We start from the raw sequence: 25,350 nt of genomic DNA, 5'->3' as shown, positions 1-25,350 counted from the left end.
AGACCAGGGGAAACCAAGATATGGCACAATAGTGAGGTTCTAGAATCAGTAGCCAGGACCTAGAACCCAGTGGTTTCATGGTGGGCCTAGTAGTTGGAGGTTGGGGGTGGCATGAAGACAGCCAGATTTATCTTCAGCAGAGGGAATTCCCCAGAGGGCACAGAAGGAATCTTGATGTAGGAACGGAGAGTTCAGATGTAGGGAAGGAGGGTCTGATCTCAAAAAAAAAAAAAAAAAAAAAAAAAAACCAGAAAAGCATCTAGACCAATATTGCATATTCTCCAGCAGCAATGAGAAGCCAAGTGGTTCTCCCTCCCTGGCCAAAGTGCAGAGGAAAAGGGAAAAAGGGGTGAAGAGATCCTCTAGACAGAGTTGGACACTCCTAAGAGAGCTAGACCAGAGTAAACACATGAGTGCCTGTCCTGGAGATGGAATTCTAGAGATGAAATGGAACACCACTTCTGCATTAAGCTAATTTAAGTCCCTGAAAGTACCCTAGTTCTGGACTTGACTATCCCTTTAGCAAGATTATCATGTGGTTTCCAGTACTTTGTGGTCCCCAGGTGAGGCCTGAGAATGGCACGCTCTGCACACTATAGAATTTGCAAGCCACAAAGGGCTCTAGGAGCCCCAGCCTGGAAGGTAATAAGCCAGGTTTCCTAAAATCTCTGGTACCACCACAGGGTAATGGCAGATTCCTGGCCTCTGGGATTTGGGCCAGGCCCAGAGGACTGCAGGGCACAGATTATACATTCTGGAACTCAAGAAAGACATGGTGTGGTGGATTCTGGAGTGTTGGGGATTCCAAGACAGAGCTGGAAGCATGCAGAGGGGCTAGAATGTATGACAGAGGGGGTGGGGCTGTGGACTCCCCTGAGTGTTTGGGACCTATGCAAACCAGTTGGGAAATAAAACGTTCTGATGGGGTTGGTTTTCTATAGGTCAAGGTTCAACAGAAAAAATGAGATCTGTTTTTCCATGGAAATTTTCTAGTAGATATTAAACTTTCCCCTGGTAAGTGAACAGCATGCAGCATGTAAATTAAAACTCTTAATGATTCATAAATTCTTTTCTGCATTGCTATTCTATAACCTATAATAGCAACATAACATAAAAGTCGACATTTGGCCTCACATTCGTCATAGTCTGCTGTAAAAGCTTGCGCACATGGACCTCCTGGCCCTGGCCCATGGACACATAATGGGTTTCTATTTTTAATCTCTTCCCCAAAGCAATGATGGAATCTGTGGGATCTGAGCCCATAGAGAGAAGACAGATGAGTGGTGTCCGTGGATCAGATTCCTCCCATGTCTTTTCCAAGTCCAGGATAACTCCTTCTGTGTAGCGCTCTCCCATGGAGTCCATGATGTATTTGCGGGCCTGCCAAAAACAGTACAGGAGTCACCAAAACGATTCTAACTCCGTCATGTGTATGATCCAGTGTGGCTTCCAAAATTCATTTTTGTAGATTATCTCAATGATGTCCCTAGTAACTCTGCCAAGGAAATAGGACAGAGACATTCTTCTTGTACATCTCCACTCTATAGATGGAGAGGCTATATTATTTGCCAACACACAATCACACAGTTCAAAGACCAGAACCCAAGTTGGCCAACTCCTAGTCTGGAACCTGTTTATATACACTGGCTACTTCTTATACAGAATTTAAAATATCAGGAAACTATTATTTAGGATACTTTAAGGGAAATGTATATGCATTCTAATAATCACATAAGCAGCACAATGCCTGCTGGATTTAATGGATACTTAATAGATAATTATTGAATGACTTCTTATTGAGTGAAATATATTAGATTTTTCCTGAATGAATTAATTATTGTTTTAAAGATTTAGTCCATAATTGTTCTCTTAATCATGAGATTAAGAGATTAATCATAAGATTAATGTGATGATCCCTCCCCATTTTTGGCTTATCTTTGTTACTGTCAATTTTATTTTCATTAAAATATATGCTCACAATATTGCAATTATAATACAGTATACAATTATAATATAATAAATATAATATAGTATAGTATAGTATTATTATAATATAGCAATTATAGTATTATACAGCATAGTATAGTATTATATAATATATATATTATATAATATAGTATTATAGTATAATATAGTAATATTGCAAATATAATATAGTATTATAATATTATAAAATTATAATTGTCAACTATATTATCAACCATATAAAAGTATTTCAAGTAACAACATAGTCCTTTTTCAAACAAAGTAAAATAGTTATGCTCAACAAAATCCTGTTGTGAGTATGACCTTTGGTCCATATTCTCCCCCTGGTAAAAACTGGGTTTCCTCAAAGAATAGTTTCTTATTCTGTTTTCTTCTCCTACTCCATGGAGGTAAAACCCAAGTTTCTCTCCCCAGTGAGATCCCCAGAAGAACTGCTCTCACATAATAAGCCAAGCCCAGATGTGGATACCACATGACTCCTAACGCTTCCAGGGGCTAGGCAAGGGAGCCTTGGTGAAGTTGGCCTTGGAAGAATCCTACTTCCATTCCCAGAGAAACACAAAACAGGTGTAGGCAGTGTTTCCCTTAAATCAGAGAGGCTTCAGATAAACCTGGACCAAAGTGAGGGTGGTGTTTTAACCAGTTTGACTTTGACTTAAAAACATCCAAAGTTTTATTTCAGTCAGTAATTACAGTCAGTAATACAGTCAGTAATACAGTAATTCATACAGTAATTCATACAGTAATACAGTAAGCCTGTATTACTCTTCCTCCATTTTGAATATCCAGCTAGGTGCTATGCCCTCTCAAAGTGCATGCCCCAGGTCTCTGAGCTTAAAAACTGGGATGATGTTCCCACTCATATTTGCCCCCTTTGCAGGTTAGAGTGGGAAGGTAGTAGCTATAAGAGACTCATCTAAATGGTCTTTGGATGACAAGTGGGATTTATCTAAACAAAGATGACAGGTAGGAGAGCCAGAGTGGTGAGCATTCCATGGAGAGAGCACATATGCAGAGACCTTGAAACAGAAAGAGGTTAGCAGTAGGGGACAGAAGGATATCCAGTGTAACTCATATAAGATTCAGTTGTGGGACATTCAGCCTTCTGCATACTTCATTGGCATGAATGGAAATAGAGTCCACACTGTCACAGGTTACTTTTCACATACCCCTGAAGAGTATTTTTGTCCCAATATCTGATTCCAATGAAATAGGCTCAATCTCTGAGTCTGGGTAAAAAATAAACTGTTGGGCTGGCTGAGAGACAGGGGCACCCAAAATGGCGGACATCTCAAATTGGGTCAAAATGGCTGATCTTGCCGCCAAGGCAGCCGTGACCACCACTCATCTCCCGTAAATCGAAACCTAGATGGGAAAACAAAACTTTCCACCCGGGACTTTCCCGCCAGGGACCACCCCCATCGGCTGTACTATCCCCACCCCCAGCCAGTCACCTAGGGACACGGTGTTCCCTTGCCTAATTTGGAAAGGGACCCACCCAGATCCAGACCCCTAACCAATACGGCTTAAAAAACCCCACACTCCCCAACCCAGGTGCCACTTCCTTAACTGGACCACCTCTCCGAGTAACGGAGCCTCGCCAGGGAGTGCTCCCCATTAAAGCACTCTCAAACCTACTGCCTGGTCCTGCCATTTTTTTTTTTTCTCTGCCGTTCATTTGGAAAAAACCTAACACAAACCTCTGCACCTGTTCTATTTTTGCTGAGTGTTTTTGAGACACAAATGTGTATGAGGCATGAGATAACCTCTGGGAGGGCACTGTTTTGGCAACCAGGCAGCTCAATGTCTCCTGGCAGTGATGCTCAGCCAAAATACTAAGAACAAGCCTGATGCTGCTTATGGGGAATGTGGACTGAATGTAACCACACTGTAGACCTTCTAATATGCTTCCCAAGAAGATGCCTGGTTGAAAATCACAAAAGGAATGTAATGCGAGTATAAGAATTTCAGGAGAGGATATTTTTCCAGAGGGGCCTTGTAGATCTTAAGACTTGGGTATAATCATAATAGCCACAGGAAGCCATTGAAAGACTTTATAAAAAGCAAGGAATAGTATAATCATATTTCCATTTCTTCTGGAGTATATAGAATTGACTAGAGTAGACAAGAAGGAACAAAAGGAGATCCTAGTCAGGAAGCCATGGCTATAGTCAGTCTACGCTGACAGAAGCCAGCATGAAGACAACAAGGTTACAAAAGAGCTTTGTAGACTTAAATTCAGCACAGAACCACATAAAGTGTTACATTGGGGGAAGAAAAAGGAAGGGAGGGAGTAGATGGAGAGAGATAGAGGGGAGAAAGGAAGGGGAGAAGAGAGGGACGGAGGGAAGGAGGAAGGGAGGAGAAAGAGAGAGAAAGAAAGAAAGAAGAAAGAAAGAAAGAAAGAAAGAAAGAAAGAAAGAAAGAAAGAAAGAAAGAAAGAAGGAAAGAAAGAAAGAAAGAAAGAGGAAGGAAGGAAGGAAGGAAGGAAGGAAGGAAGGAAGGAAGGAAGGAAGGAAGGAAGGAAGGGAAAGAGAAAGAAGAAGAAAGAAAGAAAGAAAGAAAGAAAGAAAGAAAGAAAGAAAGAAAGAAAGAAAGAAAAAGGAAAAACTACTTGAATCTTCTACATTGTCCTTAAGGCAACAATTTGACAATTCTTTTGGGCAGAATAAAAGTAATGAAGTTGAGAAGAAAAACTGAGGAAAGAGTGATTGCAGTTGCCCTGCCTTGCAAAACTCATTTTTCTTTTCTCAATAAATCAATGAATCTAGTTGTTTTCATGATTCCTTGGTACCTACATGGACTTGGAGGTGGTTATTCCTTGTTTTTAACACTCCCTCTGGAGACTGAAGAGAGAACTTCCTACATTCTATTATAAACCCAGGGTATTATGACTCTTTGGTTTGTCTGGAGAAGCCCCTAAAGAATCAACCTGCCTGAATATTCAAGCTAAACTTTTCATTGTGAAGGCAGGACAAGTCTTATTAGCAGTGACATTTCCATGACAGTAGACCAGAGATTAAAGGTCTTTGAAAAGATGGATCTTCTGGAGGCAGGATTCACATTTAAACCATATGCAAAATTCAAAGAGCTTTAGGCCAACCAACTCTTGCATCAAGGGTCCTGAGATTTTCTGGGGTTGTAACTGTAGATTTGGGAATACTGTGCCTCCCTCTCTTTCTAGGGTTTTCACATCCTTTCTATTTAAAGAAATATCATTTTACTACTAAAACATGGTATGGAAGAGTAATACATTACCTTTATGTTATACCTACAAGCTAACCTTAAAAACATGGCTTTCTCATTCACTCCTGTACCATTTAGACCAAAGAAGACTATTAAATCACTTAGCCCAAATGTACCCCTCACTACATTTGTTTACTTTTCCATTTTTTCACGTAGGTATTGCCAGAAAATTACATAGAAGCCTCCAAAAAATTCTCACTGGGATTAAAATTTTTAATATTTCTCTAAATTTAGAATGAAATTCTCCTTTAAAATATTCTCCTAGGAGCATCTGGCTGGCTCAGTCTGTGGACCCTTGATCTCAGAATAGTAGTAGCTTCAAACCCCACAACAGGTGTAGAAATTATTTAAAAATAATAAAAAGTCTTTTAAAAATATCCTCCTATTTTTTCTAATATGAGCTTTTTACCTGGGCAATGGTTCTGTCAGGACACCAGGATCTAATAAGGAGAAGACGTCTAAAGCAGTCAAGAGATTTATCATAGGCATTTGGAAGGGGTTCCTCCTCAGGGTTTTCCTTATCAAACCAAATTTTCCACATCTTCTCATTTCTTGATATCTACAGATACCAGGGGATAAGAATTGCATCACAGCACAGAAAAATCTTTCAGCAATAGTTCATGGATATTTTTCATCAAATCTTCTGACTATTCTAGACACGTGTGAACCATATCCCTTGACTTTTTTTTAAATTTTATATTCCCATACCAAAATGTATGACAGTCTAAAATCAAATGTGATTTGCTCTAAAGTCAGTCTGTATTAATGCCAGCTTACAGCTAGCTTTTGAAGCAGGGAGAATCTTGAGTTGTTTAATTTCTTCGAATGCCTTTGTGGTAACACATTTGTAAGAAATAAAGAAATCAATGAAAACTCATTTTCATTATTTAAGGAGATCTTATTTGCTTTATGAAATCCTTTCATGATCAGGAACAAATTAACTCACTTATTCACCTATGTTTTCTCATTTCCTAGGACCACTCCTGGCACAGAAGAAGACATTTAATATATGTTTATTATTGAACGAAAAGCTTTTTGGTCAATACCCTATTAATCTAGAGTAATTTGAAATATACGACTTAAAATTATCATCAAATAAGTAATGACACACATGCTTCTGTTAGGCAATTGATAAAGGGGAAGAGAATACAGTCCATTATCCTTTGGAGCTTAAAAAAATCAAACAGAGACAAGCATTCGCATTCCATGGGCAATCATCCGCAAAACATAGAACAAACAAATAATGTCTGCAGATAATATAATCCTATGTTCTCTGGTATATCCCCTTTGATTAAAACCCTGAGTTTATTTCTTAGAGGCCTAATCAAAGGGAAAAAACAGTCCAGATCTATATTTAGAAAGTATTGTGTAGGAATAAAAACCTCCCTCAATCATGAAAGACTCCATGATGTGGAGGGAGGGGTTTGGGGCCTAAGAATTGCCAGAAGACAACAACTTCAGTAACAAGTTATCAGTTGGGGAAAGGTCATAAGTCATCTCACAGGGGAACACACTAGAGTGCATTAAACCCCTCAAATGAAAGTTATTTAACCCAAAAGAATGGTTTAAATTATATGGTAGAAACAATACAGATTACCAGGCATAAGCCAAAACATACAAGTAGAGATGAACATTGGGCTTCCAGTCAACGTAAACTGGGAAAGTCAAGAACCATCCTTACTGCAGGTTTTGGTCATAAAAAGTCTATAGCTTGTGACTGAATAAAGCCCCCTTGATCCCAGTGTGACTTCTCTCTGATCATCTGATTTTCAAGAATCTGTTTCCTGGTTTGTCTCAATTCAGCTCTCCAGATCCAATTTCCATTAACCCAGCACATACAAAATTCATCAAGAACTAGCTGGTTATGTCAGGACAATAACTTGTATAGATAAGGGGCCAAGTATTGGCATTCAACTTATGCCAGCCACCTGGCTAAGGTGGACAAGAGAGGAGGAAAAGGAGAACAAGTGGCAAGGAAAGGGTATCTAGCATTTAGAGGCTGGCTCTTCATATTTCTTTTCATTTAATCTCCAGAAAGAAGGCAAAACGTCTTAAATATGTCTAGTGATTTCATTAAATGTATCAGTATTCCTACTTGGGGATCTCCAATTGGTGATACTAACACATGGCACAGAGTAGCACTAGTTAAACGTGGGTGGAGTAGGCTTTATCAGAGGGTGAGTGAGCGGGAGGAAAGCCAAGCAGAGGTAATACTATGGCAAGAGTGACAACGTTAAGTACTCTTTTTCTCCTACAAATATTGTAGCTAGTGATAAATCAGGAAACTGTTCCCTGGGACACTGTCATCAGCTTATTCGAAGCACAAGTTACCTGATCAAGGACATCTGAAAACTGTTTAAGTTTGCTGAGTTCTACCAAATTGAGCCACGTCATGTCCAGGATCCATTTAGATGGTTTAGGAGGACAAGCTTTAAGGTCCAAGGAGGCACCTCCTTTAAAATTAAACATATAAAAAGTTACTAGATTTTTCTTTAATTCAAAAACAACCCATTTATATATAAAAACTATTTCTCACACTTCTAGTTATTTTACTACTTTGACATTCTTTTAAAGATTTTATTTATTATTCTGAGAAAGAGACACACACACAGAGAGAGAGAGAGAGAGAACATAGCGCACAGGCAGGGGGAGGGGCAGAGGGACAAGCAGATTCCTGGCTAAACAAGGATCCCCAGGATCCTAAGATCATGACCAGAGCCAAAGGCAGATGCTTAACTGACTGAACCACCCAGGCATCCCACCAACTTATCATTGTTTAGGCCCAGAAACATGTCACAGTAATGAACAAGCTTTAAAATTTAATAAAGGAACAGAGGATTTTAGAAAAACACATTTAAGAATCAGAAAACATAGGTGTGGGCCAAGGGAATGCTGGATTCTGTTCTAGCTCTATGTGGCCAAGGTCTTGTACAATGCAGTTCATCTGTCTGGGTCTCTGTTTCCAAATATGTACACTGGGCATACTGAAGCCTAGGTATTGTGATGATAAAATGACAAAAATACATAAAACACACAAAATAGGATCAAGACAATAGCAAAGGGTCACTAAATGAGCAGCTACTGTCAATATTAAGAACTGCTCAATGTTGGCACAAGCTCTTTTTAGGAGAGAATTTATCTAGAAACGTCAGCAGCATTACACGTGTTTAAAGGGTTCTCTTCTATAAACAGTGTATTATTTATAACCATTTTGAGCACACCCAAGGATTTTGTGCTGTATCACTTATTTTTTTGTCAATCTAACCACAGCAAACATTTCCATTGGGTCATGACTCTTACCTTGCTGGTGCTGATTTACCTCAAGCTTGTATAACTCACATAACTCTCAAAGCACCATAAAATAAATGACACCTTAACATGTTATTGTTGCCCACCTCTGAAAAACTAAATGTGTAAACAATCATAATTTAAGTCAAAAAAAGAGTTAGAAAGTCTTTATAGGATGAAATATACTGTTTAATAAATACCATCTATTAAAATGTTTCAGGGAAAATATGCTCTAAGCATAATTCTTAAAAGGATGTAACCAATTCATTTGGCTACCTTTAAAATACTGTTTTGAACAGAGCAGGTCATGAACAAATAATAATACTCAAGATAATTACTGAACCAATCCCTACTTTAACTAGGCACCATGGACCTCACTAAATTACTCTTTTGCCAAATCCATCTTAGTATATTTCCAACAAGGCAAGTATGGCCTTGAAGCAATCTCAAAAAGATTATTAACTCCCCAAATCAAAACAGATTGCTTTAATGGCAGGGAAAAGCTAAAGACCTAAGGACAATGGTATTGTGTTGAAAAATGTCAGACCAATTTCCATGGAACCTGTCCATTTTCCAACAAACTCAAAAGAATAAGATAATCACCAGAGAGTTAGGGAGAAGCTATTTATGGGAAGGAAAGGGTGTTCCTTACAACCAAAGCATTATTTATCATTTAGTAGAGGGTAAATGTGTTATGAATATCTTGCCTGCCTCCAAAGTGTACAATGGCCCACAGAGAATGATTGTAATGGGCTGGGGGCAGACATATTCTTGGATAGTATGGCACCAGATTAAATGTACTTCTGATGAATGAACAGTTGGAATAGGTAAATTCAAAATAAATTCTTGAGGTGATTGAGAGTTATGTTATTCCCTTCATTCTCTAAAGCCTTACTTTGGGAAAAAGTAAGTTTGAATTTTTACCGTAATACCTTGTAAAAATGATATGCTTTTACAATGAAAAATCTATACAAGTGATAACACAATTTTAAACTGGTCTAGCTTAAGCAGATTTAGAAAGTCATCTGGGCTCATCCCATTCCATCTTAACGATGAGCAAATTAAAAGGCCGGTATCCAAACACAAAATAACAAGTGATTTTAAAGTCCTTGCAGAAGGAGCTCACCCACTGGGTAGCTCTCAGCAACATCACCAGCAATGAGCAATCTTACAACATAACTGCCTTGCAAAGCTTCCTCTGACACTGTGTTTCATAAAGCAGCATTATAAAACTGTTGAATGCCAAAAGCCCACAAAAACCAGTCCAGGGAATCCCTGGGTGGCTTAGCGGTTGAGTGTCAGTCTTCAGCCCAGGACGTGATCCTGGGGTCCCGGGATCGAGTTCCATATCAGGGTCCCTGCATGGAGCCTACTTCTCCCTCTGCCTGTGTCTCTGCCTCTCTCTGTATGTGTCTCTCATGAATAAATAAAATCTTAAAAAAAAAAAAAAAGAAAAGAAACGTATGGTAGATAAAGCCATTTAGACCTCAGCATCATTTCCACAATTACTTTAGATATTTTTTTGTCCAGACATTTAAGAATGTGACAGCAAAATTGTTTCCTAGCCTTCTCTGGGCTGTACTGTGCAGTGGCACAAGGGCCCTGCCCATGAGCAATGCTTCAATAGATACAGAATAAATATCCACAGGCTGAGCTGAGCTGCACAATCACCTGCCCATGGCTCCAGCCTGCATCCTACTAGATACCATCTCCTCTTCCTTTGACAGCCCCCCTCCGCCCATGTGTGCCCAGGGCCGGTGTCCCAGCCCCTCCAGGCCTTTGCTCACCTGTCCAACTCTCTGGGAGGCCCCCTTCATTAGATATCCCATTAGATATTCCCTTTAAAGTTTTAACTGCTCCTACTAACTCTGCACACCCTGTAACTCCCCATCCGCCTTATCCCACTCTGTTTTTCCAGGGTACCCACTAGCTTCTCAAGTACTAAATAATTTATTTATTGTTTTATTATATGCCACAAGTGCCTGCTCTGTGCCTTAGCACACAGTATGCTCTCAATAAATATTCATGCAATAAATGAACAAATAAAATATTTCACATGTCTGCAATCTTCAATGAAATGCAAGGAAACTATTACAGCCAGAGAAAAAATACTGCCTAGGTCCTTCAAGTAATTCCTACAGCTGGACCTGTGTACCACACTTTCCATTGTTATACTGACCTTTAATGAGAGTGAGAAACTCTTCATGCTTGACTTGGTTCCTCTGGATGTCGATCTTCAGGGTAAGTAGCAAGGTGAAGAGGAATTTGTGCTCCTCATACAACCCTCGGGCTGTGTACTTATAAACCTCATAAGTCATATGCTCAATGATATTAGCAATCCTCTTGCTTGTAATTGGGCTCTTGACAGATCTGGAGGAGAGAACATTTAAATTAGGCTTATCTCACTACCTTTTTCCGTTGTCCATAAAAATTGTCTTTAAAGCAGAATAGGTAACTTTGGAGGGTCAGTTCTTTCTTACACATAAGAATAAGCATCCTAAATCTAAAATAACAAGCATTGTCTCAACATAAAATAACATAACAAAATCCTCAATGTTGTCTAAATCAATTTTACCCGCAGGGTATTATCACTCACAACAATGTCTTGGGAATTTTTCTTGTTTAACAGAAATACATGAAACCAAAGGAATCAATCAATGGATGAATAGTTGGTAGAGCTGTTTCTGAGCATAAAATGACAAATCAGAATGATTTGTTAACACACTGGTAATTACACTAAACTTAGATTAAAAAAAAAAAAAAGACCCAGTAGAAAAAAGAAAAGAAGTTATAAATATAATGTCATTATTCTAGCCCACATATATAAAATTCAACTTGGCTTCCTGAGCACAGACATACCTGGCTAAGGAAAGGTCAAACAAGCCAAGAAACTGGCGGAGCGAAGTCTGATACATTTCGTTAACCAAGCGCATCTCGGTGATGAGGAAGTAGAGTATGCTGCCCCGTGTTGCCACTGAAAGAGGAAGAGCAAGGCTGCATGTGCTACGAGGGTGGAAAATAAATGACCCATGCACAGATCTGCCTATACTCTAAATGAAAACAAGTTTTATTTTTGATTTACCAATGACCATCTACCAGCCCCGGGAGTCTAGAACAAGGCTCATTATATATACTTAATTCTTATTTATAAACTTTGTACAAGTAGTCTGCTATTTGTGTTTATCACGTGGTATTCTCCATTTGAGAACTTCCAGTATCCTTATAAATACTTTTTTACTATATTTTTTCATAAATAGAAAAGGCAATTAATGGGATAGCAGAAGCTACACCTAGCAAATTGTGTAGGCATTTTAAGGACCTCATTCTCTTCTTTTTTAAAGATTTTATTTATTTACTTGAGAGAGAGAGAAAGAGCAAGAGCAGAGGGGGGAAGCAAAGGGAGAAGCAGGCTCCCCACCAAGCAGGGAGCTGCATGTTGGGCTCAATCCCAGGACCCTGGAATCATGACCTGAGCCAAAAGCAGATGCTTAACTGACTGAGCCACCCAGATGTCCCTATGGGTCTCATTCTTAAGCTCCATGAAGAAGCTTCAACTAAGCTCGGCCTCAGGTTGGCAAAATAAGGCATGGCAAAGATGATGTTCCTGACTCTCTACCAGCAAACCATACTGTTTTGATTATTTTTCCAGAAAGAATGATACATTTCTAAAGGAAACTGAATTCTTTCAGCAGGTCCCTCTTGTAACCAATGAACAACACTGATTTGCAAATTGGTGAGTATGACTAAAGGACTCCCATGAGACCAAAGAACTACCTTCCTAATACAGATTGCCAACGGACAACTGGCTTACTGTTACCAAATGATAAAGAACTAGTGAACAGCCCACAAACACAGCTAATTCCTCAGATTTCAAAGTGGCATTCAGAAGTTCTTTAAAAATTCTCCCTGCTTTCTAATTTAAAAATAAGTTCACAGGAACATTAAAGAAATTACAACTCACATGAATTATAAGCACCCATTACACATTTACACCCTTATAAAATTTCCTCATCTCAAAGCAATGCCACAAAATGTGAATGGCCATCCCACTTTGTACAACCATTTGCATTAACATCCTTCCTTCTTTCAATTTCTCTGATTTTCAGGGTTTTTTTCTCACTTCATTTTCCTGTGACATTTATCTTTCATTACCAAACTCACCAGGTCTGTATTCCTCCCGGGCTGAGTTAATTTGAATTTCTGTCTCAGCTGAAATTTCCAGCTTCTGTGTCACCTCTTCTGCGGTCTTTTTTGTGTTACTCAGCACAACAATGAGACTCTCATCTTCCACCAGGGACCCCTGGGTACTCGTCAGCCTGTAAAGCAAATTATCTTCCAGCTCTTTCATCCTTCTTTTGTTTGCAGTTACATCTTCCATGAGATGAGTTCTCTCTTTCTCCAATTCCTGTTAATTTGCATAAATATATTTTCTTCCTTAATTAACAACTATTGTTTGGCCATTCCTTAAAAAGTTAACCTATAGGGCTGCTCTCAAGCTACTGCATTATAGTTATCATACTTGGTGGCAGGAAATACATCAAAATAAGAAGAGGAGAATTAATGGATGGAAGAAGAACATGAATTTTGCTAAAAATCCTACCAATATCCCCTCCAGCATCTATTTCTTTCTTAAAGTGAAATCATTTTAGGTGACTTTTGTGATATATTTAAGCTTGTTTTGAAGGAGAAATATATTTGAAAGGATAGTAAAATACATTTGAAGATACATATAGATCTTTCAGATTAAATACATTTTTTGTTTAGTTTCTTGTTTATAAGACCTCTGTTCTTGTTTGAATGTGATTATTTTCAACTTGCTAGTTGAAATAGTATCCAATTCTCTGAAAAGCAAGTGTTCGAAAAATTAGGCAAACAGCCTGCACAGCTGTGGCAGGTACATTTAAATTAGAAACTCTTCTTGGCCTGAAAGGTGCTGTTCTCTCCATGAGAAGTGAAGTTCTAGGTCTTTCCTGAAGGATCTTTATAGATAGCTGGGGAAAGAATGGTTTTGGAAGATTATTATCCTTACTGGCTACTTCTTCCTCATAGTAGTTTGGAGAGGGAGAGTCCATGGTACAGAAGGAGAAAAAGATGGGATTGGTGAGGGTGGGGAAGGAAGAATGGCCATGACCCAGAACAAGCCAAAGGCAGCCCGAAACCCAGAGGCTAAGACCACAGAGGCAATGCTTCTGGCTCCAACTCAAACTGTTATGTGAAAGTCAAATCATTTCATGAGCAGCTATAATTTTGAAGCTAGCAAAAGAATCAAAACTGGAAAGGATAGTGAGTTAGACAGTATTTAAATATTTGGAAAGAAGGATATGCATTCATGAGTTTGCTTGAAAAGCTTTTTAAATCAAGGTACCTATGCATAGCTGCATTAATGAATGATACACACTTTGGTATAAACACAATATGGGGAAACTAGGGTTAAATGCAGCTGACTTGAGCACAAAACCACAGGAATATGTTATATATGATTCTATGAGCCTCAGTTTCCTTACCTGTGAGGTGGATATAAAAACAGCTTGGAGAGTGATTTTCAGGACATAACTAGTAAAGCAGCTACAACAGTAAGTGAATCATGATAGCTGTTCAAAACATGCCTGTCCCCTCTTGTCCCCTCCCTTGATTCATTCCAAGCATGGATTTTTCAGAAGCACTACATTGCTTATTTGGAAAATAAGCAGTTTGAAAAATAAAATTATAGGTTGGCAGAAAATAAATCATACTTTAGAATTTCACATATCATTACAAAAGTGTAATAAAGTGGCTGCAAAGGGATAAAAGAGGAGAACTTTCTAATCTTGCACTTAGGCTAAGGATGCATGCTTTCATGCCTGAGGGGACGATCCTGTGGACGTCAAATCCAAAAACTGCACCCAGTCTTATGGATTCTTCCAGCACAAAAGTTTTTCCTCCATCCATATCTTCCAAACCTATAGCTACTGCCCTGATTTAGGCTTTAGTTATTCTTCATGGACTCCCCGCTGCCATCACCCCCTTTCCTGCTCTTAGGCATTCAGGGATCTCTCTCAGTTGTTTTGAAAGGTCTGAAATTCTCAACGTAGTTTGCAAGACTTATTACAACCTACATTTCCAACCCCATCTCCACTTGAGAACTATAGAATCAGTACTAAAATCATGCTCCCATGGTGCTTATGAAAACCGTTATTCACAAAATAAACAGTTAACACAATGTATACAAAGGGGCAAATTAACCAATTCCTGATTTTTAAAATGGCAAGTAAAAGCCTGAACATCAAAAAAAAAAAAAATGCTTGAACATCACTGAGATAGTTTTGGTCAATTTAATATCATTGTTAACACTAATACATTTATTTGTCAATCAAAGTAACTGCCTATATTCCTAAAGGATTAAAATGAGGCTACGAAGCATATTTTCCCCAAAGTTTGAGGTTGATAAAATAATATCCCCTAAAATAAACAGTACAATTCAGAGTAATTTGAAATTATGAAAGCAATCTGCATACTAAATAGTAGGTAAATGACCAAACACTACAATGGGATAAGAATTATGGAAAAAATTATGGAAAAAAGTTATTCCTGAAGGAAAATAGAACTATCATTTGCTTTTCTTTTTTTATCCTTTTGTAAAGAATTTATTTACTTGAGAGAGAGGACATGAGGAGGGGGAGTGGCAGAGGGAGAGCTGAGCAGGGAGCCCGACATGGGGCTCAATCCCAAGACCCCAGTACCATTACCTGAGCCAAAGGCAGACACTTAACCAACTAAGCCACTCAAGTACCCCCGCTACTTGCTTTTCATTCAGGATTTTTAAATGGAAAACATATTTTGGAATAATTTTAGGTGTATGTTCATTTGTATGGCTGATTTAAATGTGGTTCTGTTGAACTATGGCTTTAGGTCCCCCAATATATAAGAAATAATAATAAGGAGCAAAATTAATCAAAATCATTTTGTCTATAAGCAATTTTCCCATCAAAGGGATTAACTCAACACACATACACCACACACACACAGGTAAACATTTGTCCCATGTACTCAATTTACTAAGGCTGCCATGTAAATGTTTTACATGAACTGCAATAATATGAAGAGTATCACCAAAGTGAGTAAGAAAGTACAATAGTGATTCAGGACAATTTCAGGGAACATAGTATTTATTAATTAAATGATCAAAAATTAAGTGATTCCACAAAGATACAAAAGACAACTAAAATTATCTGTGTACCTAAAATGAAACCATGGTTTTGAAATCAGTAAGAGGGAACAGATGACAGACAGCCTTTCAGAGTTCTCATTTCTAAAGGATCACCCAGGCTTTCCTTCCCAAATGTTCCTTCTCTTCTGTACCTTACATTGGTAATTAAAATAGAAAGATTAAACAAGAGAATTCAGATTTATTGTTTCTCTGTACTAGTGAGCTGGTGACAATGACATCTATTTAAAGGTCTTCATTAAACTATTTCTCCTGTCAGTTCCACTGAGTTTGGGTGCTTCCACTTCCAAAGGAAATCACATACCTGTTGGCTCATCTGGGATTTTGTTTTTTGTTTTTTTCAAGATTTTATTTATTTATTTACTGATGAAAGACACACAGAGTCAGAGACACAGACAGAGAGAGAAACAGGCCCCCTGCAGGGAGCCTGATGCCGGACTCTATCCTAGGATCCTAGGATCACTACCTGAGCCAAAGGCAGACGCTCAACCACTGAGCCACCCAAGTGGCGCCCTCGCCTGGGATTTTGAACAAGGTGACCCCTAAGGCCTTGTATTGTGTGGCCAGTAGAATCTGCTAACCTCTATTAGTATTTTTTTCCTAATAGTATATAACTCACTTGAGTTTCTGTCTTGTTCTCTGGGATCAAGGTAAGAGTGAACCTAAGAAATTTGTTTTTTTAAAAGGATAGTTACAGATCTACTGGTTTACTGTCAAGATAGTGTTGATACCTCAACTTCTGTGACAACAGCAGGCTGCCTACAGCTACTCACAGGAACATCAGGTTAACGATTGAATAGGGCCTTCATATCACCTTGAACAGCTCACACATTTAAAATGACTGCTTTGATGGAATCTTGTCTCACATTTAGATCTTTCATCCATTTTGAGTTTATCTTTGTGTATGGTGTAAGAGAATGGTCCAGTTTCATTCTTCTGCATGCAGATGTCCAATTTTCCCAGCACCATTTGTTGAAGAGACTGTCTTTCTTCCAGTGGAGAGTCTTTCCTGCTTTGTCGATATTAGTTGACTAAAGTTGAGAGTCCACTTCTGGATTCTCTATTCTGTTCCACTGATCTATGTGTCTGTTTTTGTGCCAGTACCACACTGTCTTGATGACCACAGCTTTGTAGTACAACCTGAAATCTGGCATTGTGATGTCCCCAGATATGGTTTTCTTTTTTAATATTCCCCTGGCTAATCGGGGTCTTTTCTGATTCCACACAAATCTTAAGATGATTTGCTTCACCTCTCTGAAGAAAGTCCATGGTATTTTGATAGGGATTGCATTAAATGTGTAAACTGCCCTGGGTAACATTGACATTTTCACAATATTAATTTTTCCAATCCATGAGCATAGAATATTTTTCCATCTCTTTGCATCTTCCTCAATTTCTTTCAGAAGTGTTCTGTACTTATTAGGGTATAGATCCTTTACCTCTTTGGTTAGGTTTATTCCTAGGTATCTTATGCTTTTGGGTGCAATTGTAAATGGGATTGACTCCTTAATTTCTCTTTCTTCAGTCTCATTGTTAGTGTATAGAAAAGCCGCTGGCTTCTGGGCATTGATTTTGTATCCTACCACACTGCCGAATTGCTGTATGAGTTCTAGCCATCTTGGACTTGGCCACAGCAACTTCTTGCAAGATACATCAATGAAGGCAAGAGAAACAAAAGCAAAAATGAACTATTGGGACTTCATCAAGATAAGAAGCTTCTGCACAGCAAAAGAAACAGTTAACAAAACTAAAAGACAACCTACAGAACGGGAGAAGATATTTGCAAATGACTTATCAGATAAAGGGCTAGTATCCAAGATCAATAAAGAACTTATGAAACTCAACAGCAAAGACACAACCAATCCAATCATGAAATGGGCAAAAGACATGAACAGAAATCTCACAGAGGAAGACATAGACATGGCTAACAAGCACATGAGAAAATGCTATGCATCATTGGCCATCAGGGAAATACAAATCCAAATCACAATGAGATACCACCTCACACCAGTGAGAATGATGAAAATTAAGAAGACAGGAAACAACAAATGTTGGGGAGGATGTGGAGAAAGAGAAACCCTCTTGCACTGTTGGTGGGAATGTGACCTGGTGCAGCCACTCTGGAAAACTGTGTGGAGGTTCCTCAAAGAGTTCAAAATAGATCTGCCCTACGACCCAGCAACTGCACTGCTGGGGATTTACCCCAAAGATACAGATGCAATGAAACGCCGGGACACCTGCACCCCAATGTTCACAGCAGCAATGTCCACAATAGCCAAACTGTGGAAGGAGCCTCGGTGTCCAACGAAAGATGAATGGATAAAGAAGATGTGGTTTATGTATACAATGGAATATTACTCAGCCATTAGAAACGACAAATACCCACCATTTGCTTCAACGTGGATGGAACTAGAGGGTATTATGCTGAGTGAAATAAGTCAATCAGAGAAGGACAAACATTATATGGTCTCATTCATTTGGGGAATATAAAAAATAGTGAAAGGGAATAAAGGGGAAAGGAGAAAAAATGAGTGGGAAATATCAGAAAGGGAGACAGAACATGAAAGACTCCTAACTCTAGGAAATGAACAAGGGTTAGCGGGAGGTTGGTGGGGGGTTGGGGTGACTGGGTGACGGGCACTGAGGGGGGCACTTGACGGGATGAGCACGGGGTGATATGCTATATGTTGGCAAATTGAACTCCAATACAAAGAAATTTCTAAATAAATAAATAAATAAATAAATAAAACTACTGCTTTGGAGCACACAGAAAAGTATAAAATCCATTATAAATCTGCCTTCCCTGCATTCTTATGCTCTGAGGTTTCTATTCATTTTTGAAAGCAAACAAACCTGAGAGTCCAGCAGGCTGTACAGCTAAGCACTCGTGAGACCAGACCTCATGTGTTAACAAGGCTCCTCACTGCCCATATCTCCAAGACACGGGACAGCTGGTCAATTTATGGATTCAAAGAAGAATGGCCTTTCCCTGGCATCATAAGTTACTATTCCGAGCCACATCTCTCAAGGAGAATTGACAGCCCAGTCAAGATTTAATTCATCCTGACTGTAGAGGCTCACCCTTTGTTTCAGCTCCATGTGTAAGGGAATTAGATGTTTTCCAATACTAACTTCTTACTGTTGGGGTCCTTCCTGCTTCCAATACCCATCCTTGGTTCAATAACATTTTATATTGATGTAGTCTATATAATAATCACCTAAGAAGAGATCAGAGTCAGAAAGACTATATTATCCCAGAAGTCAAAGGAACACTTTTTTTTTTTCAATCTGTAGGCTCTTTTCAAATGGGTTACTTAACTTCCAGAAAGTATCAGAGATTAACTTAGACCCACTTGTCACACCCAGGCTAAGATGATTCAGCAATGTGAGAAAAGTTCGGACTATGGTGGAAAGATGAGATACTACAAGAGAAAAGGCTGCTAACAGGAAATAAACAATGAAAATCCATCAAAATTAAAGCCAACAGCTCATTTCTTGCATGAGACCTTGCGTTAGAGGAAAGAAAATACAGATTACATGTTGTATAATAATGTGGTTCAGGGTAAGAGGACCCTCTAATATCATAAGAGTGTGATGGTCATGTTCCTATGGCCATACTTTTTCTAAGAATTATCTACCATGAGCCTGGAATGGATTCTGATCATGAGGCAACAGTTAAGGAATAATTTTCTCAAGACACACAAGGTACTTTTCCAGAGAGTAAGAAGAAGCCCTACCTGGGATCCATATTGGCTTTTCAAGGCTGTTCAGTCTTTTCAAAGGGGCTTAAAGTGCTCCTCACTTCATCTTACACTTCTGTTTAAAGAGGGACTTCAATTCTATTACAACTTTTATCATATTATTTTCATCAATGAAAGAATTGCAACACAATGCAGAAAAGGAGGTAGTCACACTTCACTTACATTTTTCTCTGTGAGGATGACTCTCCCCAGTAACTGATCTTCCAGACCTTTCATGGTGACAGTGAAGTCAATGATAGAGGTCCGAGCACTTATTTCAGGTGTATAAACTGGATTGGGCAGCTTCGTGGTGATGTAGAGTCTGAAGCCATCCATCACATCTACTTCCTTATCACCGACTTTCACCTTTATTATGAAAATAATGTTAAAAGTAATAAAACAAAAAACAAAACAAAACAAAAAAAAACAAAATAAAAGTAATAAAACAACATACACCCTACTGTGTCCTTTGCACAGGATCAAGCATTGCTTTAAGTAATTATATAACTGGAGATCTTTGTATAACTGAAAAAGAAGTGGTCATCAGGTGTTCAAATGGCTTCAAAACCACTAGGATGAAAGGAAGGGAGATGGGTAGGAAGGAAGAGAGGGAAGAAGTTCAATGTATGCCACTATATACCACAAATGTAGAATTTAACACCAAAATTGGTGCAATCATACCACAGAAGTGAGATGGATTACCCAACCAAAATTTGGTGCAGAGGTCAAGACTGATGGCATCACACATGCACCAAAAGGGTATGAAAAGGCTTATTATTCACATAATGAGATTTCTTTTGAGATTAAAGTAGGCCTCTGACCAGGTCCCAAAAATTGACTGAGACAATAGGGAAAAGCAGCTATTTTAGGGTTTTATAGTGATGAGGGCTAAGATAAAGATTTCCACACAGGGCATGAACAGAGGATTGTGTGGTTTGAATATCCCACCAATGCCAAAAGAGAGAGATCCAGGTTTTCTTATCAGCTTGCCCAGATTTGGGACAGAAGAGGGGAGGATCATGATGGGTTTTGAAAGATGTCCACAGTAAATCATCAAAATGGAGTCAGACTCCATCACACAAGAGAAGTAGATATTTCTAAAAGGACTGCTCTTGAAAACTTTAATCCCAACTCAGGAAGTAGAGAAGAGAAAAACAAATGCCTCTTGCCACTGACTCGAATTTCAGTTGCTGCCTAGTGAGAAAATCTCATCTATGTGACATTTATCTGGCCTGGTGGTTCTGCACATTATTATCAATAGGTTTAACCTACCTTAAAGGTAGACCCAGTCTTAATGAAGTTCCTCTCCAAAACATTATCCAGTGCTGGATCTAGTTCCTCCCCAACATCTTCAATAAGTAAGGGCCTTCCAAGAGAAAGACTGTCCTCCAGGTGGTTTCTGAAATACTTGTGATTTAGAGATGTGATCTAGAAACAAGATCCAAAGGTTGCTGTTGACAATATCATGATGCAATGCACAGAGATAACAACATTAAATGGTGCCTGAGCATTCTGTCACAGGACACAAATACAGAGATCTTTAGAGACCTTTATTTAAAACCCATACTTGGTGAGATTGTGCAGAAAGCTTAAACTGTTTCCATCCTTTTCCTTAGCTGACTATTATTCCCCAGTGCAACTTATCTTCTCATCACCACCACTTTTGCGATAAATAATAATGGAATAACCATGAAGTGTCCTTGTAAAGGGCTATACACTTACTGTCATACAACTTGACCCTGCTCTGTTCATCAAGAAGGGATTTAGGCTCTAACAGAGGAAAATCTGAAACCTTCAAAAGACAGCATTAGTAGAGATCCATATGAACGTAAATGCAATTTTTAGAAAAGATTTTAATATTAGAATTTAGGATTTCATCTAATACTGCTCTAAGATTACAATCTCTATAATTTTCAAATATTTCTTTATTCTTGGACTCTTGTTCATCTGGGGCAATAAAACTTGACCAGTAGCATAAATATGTTCAAACACAAATTACCTGCAGTTCATTCTGGCTTTCTTTATTTTTAATCCAGATCTTCCCTTGAGTCTGTGGATCAATTAACAAAGGAAAGCGAGATGCCTTTGTAACAATAATTCCATTCTGAATGGACAGGTCATCATTTGGCAGACCTTGGAGGTTCCATTCACTAATAGTGGGAGCATCAATCAACATCTCATTGAGATTTAGATTGTTTCCAAATGGGATTTCCCTGACTTTCATTTCCTTCTGCCAGTCATATAGCATCAGGTTGCGAAACTCTTGGTTAAATGGACCAGAATAAGATAGAAAAGCTGTAGCCAACAATACATCCCCTAAAACAGAAAACAAACACCACTGAAATACTTTATAATCAGCCTTGTAATTGTGCAGAATATTAAGCATTTTTTAAAGGCAACCACTCTTTTAAACTAATTTCCAAAAACCAAACTGCAACTACATGTTGCTGTGTCTTGGTGAAAAAATAGCAGTCCATTGTTAAATAGGGTCCAAATGGTCCACCAAGTAATACCTGCTAGTAGTCAACCACTAGGTTATTTTGACTCTGGTTGGATGTGAGAGTATAACATTGAACTTAAGAGATGCAAAACCTAAGAAGACAGAGCTTCCATTTCCAGTGATGTTGATCAACATAACCATTCTCTAATAGGAGAATTCAAAAGTGACCTGATAGCTCATTAATATATCTAATAAGGGCTACATAGACGCCAGACCAATATTTATCCATCTGAAATATCTTGACACACACACACACACAAAGGAATTTGAAGGACTAGAGAGCTGGTTTGTATTCTAATAAAAGTTTCAGTTTGCTAAATTCCCTAACATTGTCAACACACAATCTGACTAATAAAGGTACCTACACACCTACAAGTCTTTTTATTTGTGCGGCAAACTCTTTACTTTGTTCTGTCCATCTTTCTTTCTCTCCTGCCAAGCCACCGATCAGTGTGGAGGCGGTCTGCATCTTCCGTCTGCACCGCTCCGCATCTTCAAGCAAGGTCTAAAAAAGGGCCAAAATCAAAAGAAAACTTCTGTTCAGAAAAATACAGCCTCCAGCTGAAGAATATAATTTTAAACCATTATATATTATCTGCCCTTCTGAGACCTAGGAGCCATTTATCTCACAGGAAGCCTAAGATTTAATTTCTGTGTGCCTGTGTCAAAGCCCATCTCTTAAACCTTCATGTGGGGTCCTGAGCCAACAGGTCACACTCTCCCCAGGTGTTAATAATTAAGAGATAATAGAAATCTGCATTTATGACTTTCCTATAAGGAAAAATAGAAATAAAATACAAACATATTACTAATATACACACAAAAAGTAATACAATACATATCCTTACTTGAAAATCATGATTCAGGAGGGGCAAGACGGCAGAAGAGTAGGGTCCCCAAGTCACCTGTCCCCACCAAATTACCTAGATAACCGTCAAATCGCCCTGAAAATCTATGAATTCGGCCTGAGATTTAAAGAGAGACCAACTGGAATGCTACAGTGAGAAGAGTTTGAGCTTCTATCAAGGTAGGAAGACGGGGAAAAAGAAATAAAGAAACAAAAGGCCTCCAAGGGGGAGGGGCCCCGTGAGGAGCCGGGCTGAGGCCGGGGCGAGTGTCCCCAGGACAGGAGAGCCCCGTCCCGGAGGAGCAGGAGCTGCACCGACCTTCCCGGGCGGAAAGGGGCTCACGGGGCGTTGGAGCAGGACCCCAGGAGGGCAGGGATGCCCTCGGGCTCCCAGGGACACTAACAGACACCTGCGCCCCGGGAGAGTGCACCGAGCTCCCTAAGGGCTGCAGCGCGGGCGGCGGGACCCGGAGCAGCTCGGAGGGGGGAGGGCGGAGGAAGAGGCTCCGCGGAGGGGGCTGCGGGGGTGGGGGAGCAGCTCGGGGGGCTCGGGGGGCTCCGCGGAGGGGGCTGGGGGCGGGAGCAGCTCGGGGGGGGCTCAGGCAGAGGAAGAGGCTCCGCGGAGGGGACTGGGGGGGGAGCAGCTCGGGGGGGCTCGGGTGCTGGCTCCACGGAGGGGGCTGCGGGGCGGGAGCGAATCCAACAGTGCAGGCCCCGGAGCACAGGGCGCCGGGACACAGCCCAGGATCCGGCCTCCCCCGGGACAGGCAGAGGCCGGGAGGGCCCAGGACAGCAAGGACGCTCCTGCCCCGAGCTGAGCAGATCAGCGGCCCCGCCCCGGAGCCTCCAGGCCCTGCAGACGGAGAGCTCTGGAGCTACTGCAGGAGCTGACTCCAGGGCTGCAGAGCTGGCCCCGCCACTGCGGTTGTTCCTCCTGGGGACTCACGGGGTAAACAGCCCCCACTGAGCCCGGCACCAGGCAGGGGCACAGCAGCTCCCCCAAGCGCTAACACCTGAGAATCAGCACAACAGGCCCCTCCCCCAGAACACCAGCTAGATGACAAGTTCCAGGGAAAGTCAAGGGACTTACAGTATACAGAATCAGAAGATACTCCCCTGTGTTGTTTTTTTGGTTGTTTTTGTTGTTGTTGTTTTTGGTTTTGTTTTTTTTTTTGTTTTGTTTTTTTGTTTTTTGCTTTTTGATTTGTTTGCTTTCCCCACCTTTTTTTCCCTTTCTTTCTTTTTCTTTTTTTCTTTTTTCTTCCTTTTTTCTTTTTTCTATTTGTCTTTTCTTTCCTTCTTTCTCTCCTCTCTTTTTCTCCTTTTCCCAATACAACTTGTTTTTGGCCACTCAGCACTGAGCAAAATGACTATAAGGAAAACTTCACCTCAAAAGAAAGAATCAGAAACAGTCCTCTCTCCCACAGAGTTACAAAATCTGGATTACAATTCAATGTCAGAAAGCCAATTCAGAAGCACTATTATACAACTACTGGTGGCTCTAGAAAAAAGCATAAAGGACTCAAGAGACTTCATGACTGCAGAATTTAGATCTAATCAGGCAGAAATTAAAAATCAATTGAATGAGGGAACCCTAAGTGGCGCAGCGGTTTAGCGCCTGCCTTTGGACCAGGGCGCGATCCTGGTGACCCATGATCGAATCCCACATCGGGCTCCCCGTGCATGGAGCCTGCTTCTCCATCTGCCTATGTCTCTGCCTCTCTCTCTCTCTCTCTCTCTCTTTGTGTGACTATCATAAATAAATAAAAAAAATAAATAAAAAAAATCAATCGAATGAGATGCAATCCAAACTAGAAGTCCTAATGACTAGGGTTAACGAGGTGGAAGAACGAGTGAGTGACATAGAAGACAAGTTGATGGCAAAGAGGGAAACTGAGGAAAAAAGAGACAAACAATTAGAAGACCATGAAGATAGATTAAGGGAAATAAACAACAGCCTGAGGAAGAAAAACCTACATTTAATTGCGGTTCCCGAGGGCACTAAAAGGGACAGAGGTCCAGAATATGTACTTGAACAAATCATAGCTGCAAACTTTCCTAATCTGGGATGGGAAACAGGCATTCAGATCCAGGAAATAGAGAAATCTGCCCCTAAAATCAATAAAAACCGTTCAACACCTCAACATTTAATAGTTAAGCTTGCAAATTCCAAAGATAAAGAGAAGATCCTTAAAGCAGAAAGAGATAAGAAATCCCAGACTCTTATGGGGAGGAGTATTAGGGTAACAGCAGACCTCTCCACAGAGACCTGGCAGGCCAGAAAGGGCTGGCAGGATATATTCAAGGTCCTCAATGAGAAGAACATGCAACCAAGAATACTTTATCCAGCAAGGCTCTCATTCAGAATGGAAGGAGAGATAAAGAGCTTCCAAGACAGGCAGGAACTGAAAGAATATGTGACCTCCAAACCAGATCTGCAAGAAATTTTAAGGGGGACTCTTAAAATTCCCCTTTAAGAAGAAGTTCAGTGGAACAATCCACAAACAAGGACTGAATAGATATCATCATGCCACTAAAC

The 25,350-nt window shown here is 39.8% G+C and overlaps 1 protein-coding gene across 1 annotated transcript in view; it reads right to left on the bottom strand.

Annotated features, from left to right (window-relative positions):
- DNAH5 (dynein axonemal heavy chain 5) overlaps positions 1–25,350 on the bottom strand; it is a 292,615-nt gene that overhangs the window by 21,738 nt on the left and 245,527 nt on the right. Inside the window, exons 62-71 of the mRNA XM_077879556.1 lie at positions 22,334–22,469; positions 21,464–21,780; positions 20,737–20,892; positions 19,648–19,830; positions 12,682–12,925; positions 11,380–11,494; positions 10,700–10,890; positions 7,564–7,685; positions 5,642–5,791; positions 1,135–1,380 (exon numbers count right to left, since the gene is read on the bottom strand). Of these exons, the coding sequence (XP_077735682.1) occupies positions 1,135–1,380; positions 5,642–5,791; positions 7,564–7,685; positions 10,700–10,890; positions 11,380–11,494; positions 12,682–12,925; positions 19,648–19,830; positions 20,737–20,892; positions 21,464–21,780; positions 22,334–22,469 (1,860 nt within the window). The remainder of the gene's footprint in view (positions 1–1,134; positions 1,381–5,641; positions 5,792–7,563; positions 7,686–10,699; positions 10,891–11,379; positions 11,495–12,681; positions 12,926–19,647; positions 19,831–20,736; positions 20,893–21,463; positions 21,781–22,333; positions 22,470–25,350) is intronic.

Source organism: Canis aureus, chromosome 31 (assembly GCF_053574225.1).
Source record: "Canis aureus isolate CA01 chromosome 31, VMU_Caureus_v.1.0, whole genome shotgun sequence".
In the NCBI taxonomy this organism is placed as follows: Eukaryota; Metazoa; Chordata; class Mammalia; order Carnivora; family Canidae; genus Canis; species Canis aureus.
Note: the sequence above shows the minus strand (reverse complement) of the source record. Positions and strands in the feature narration are given on the sequence as shown.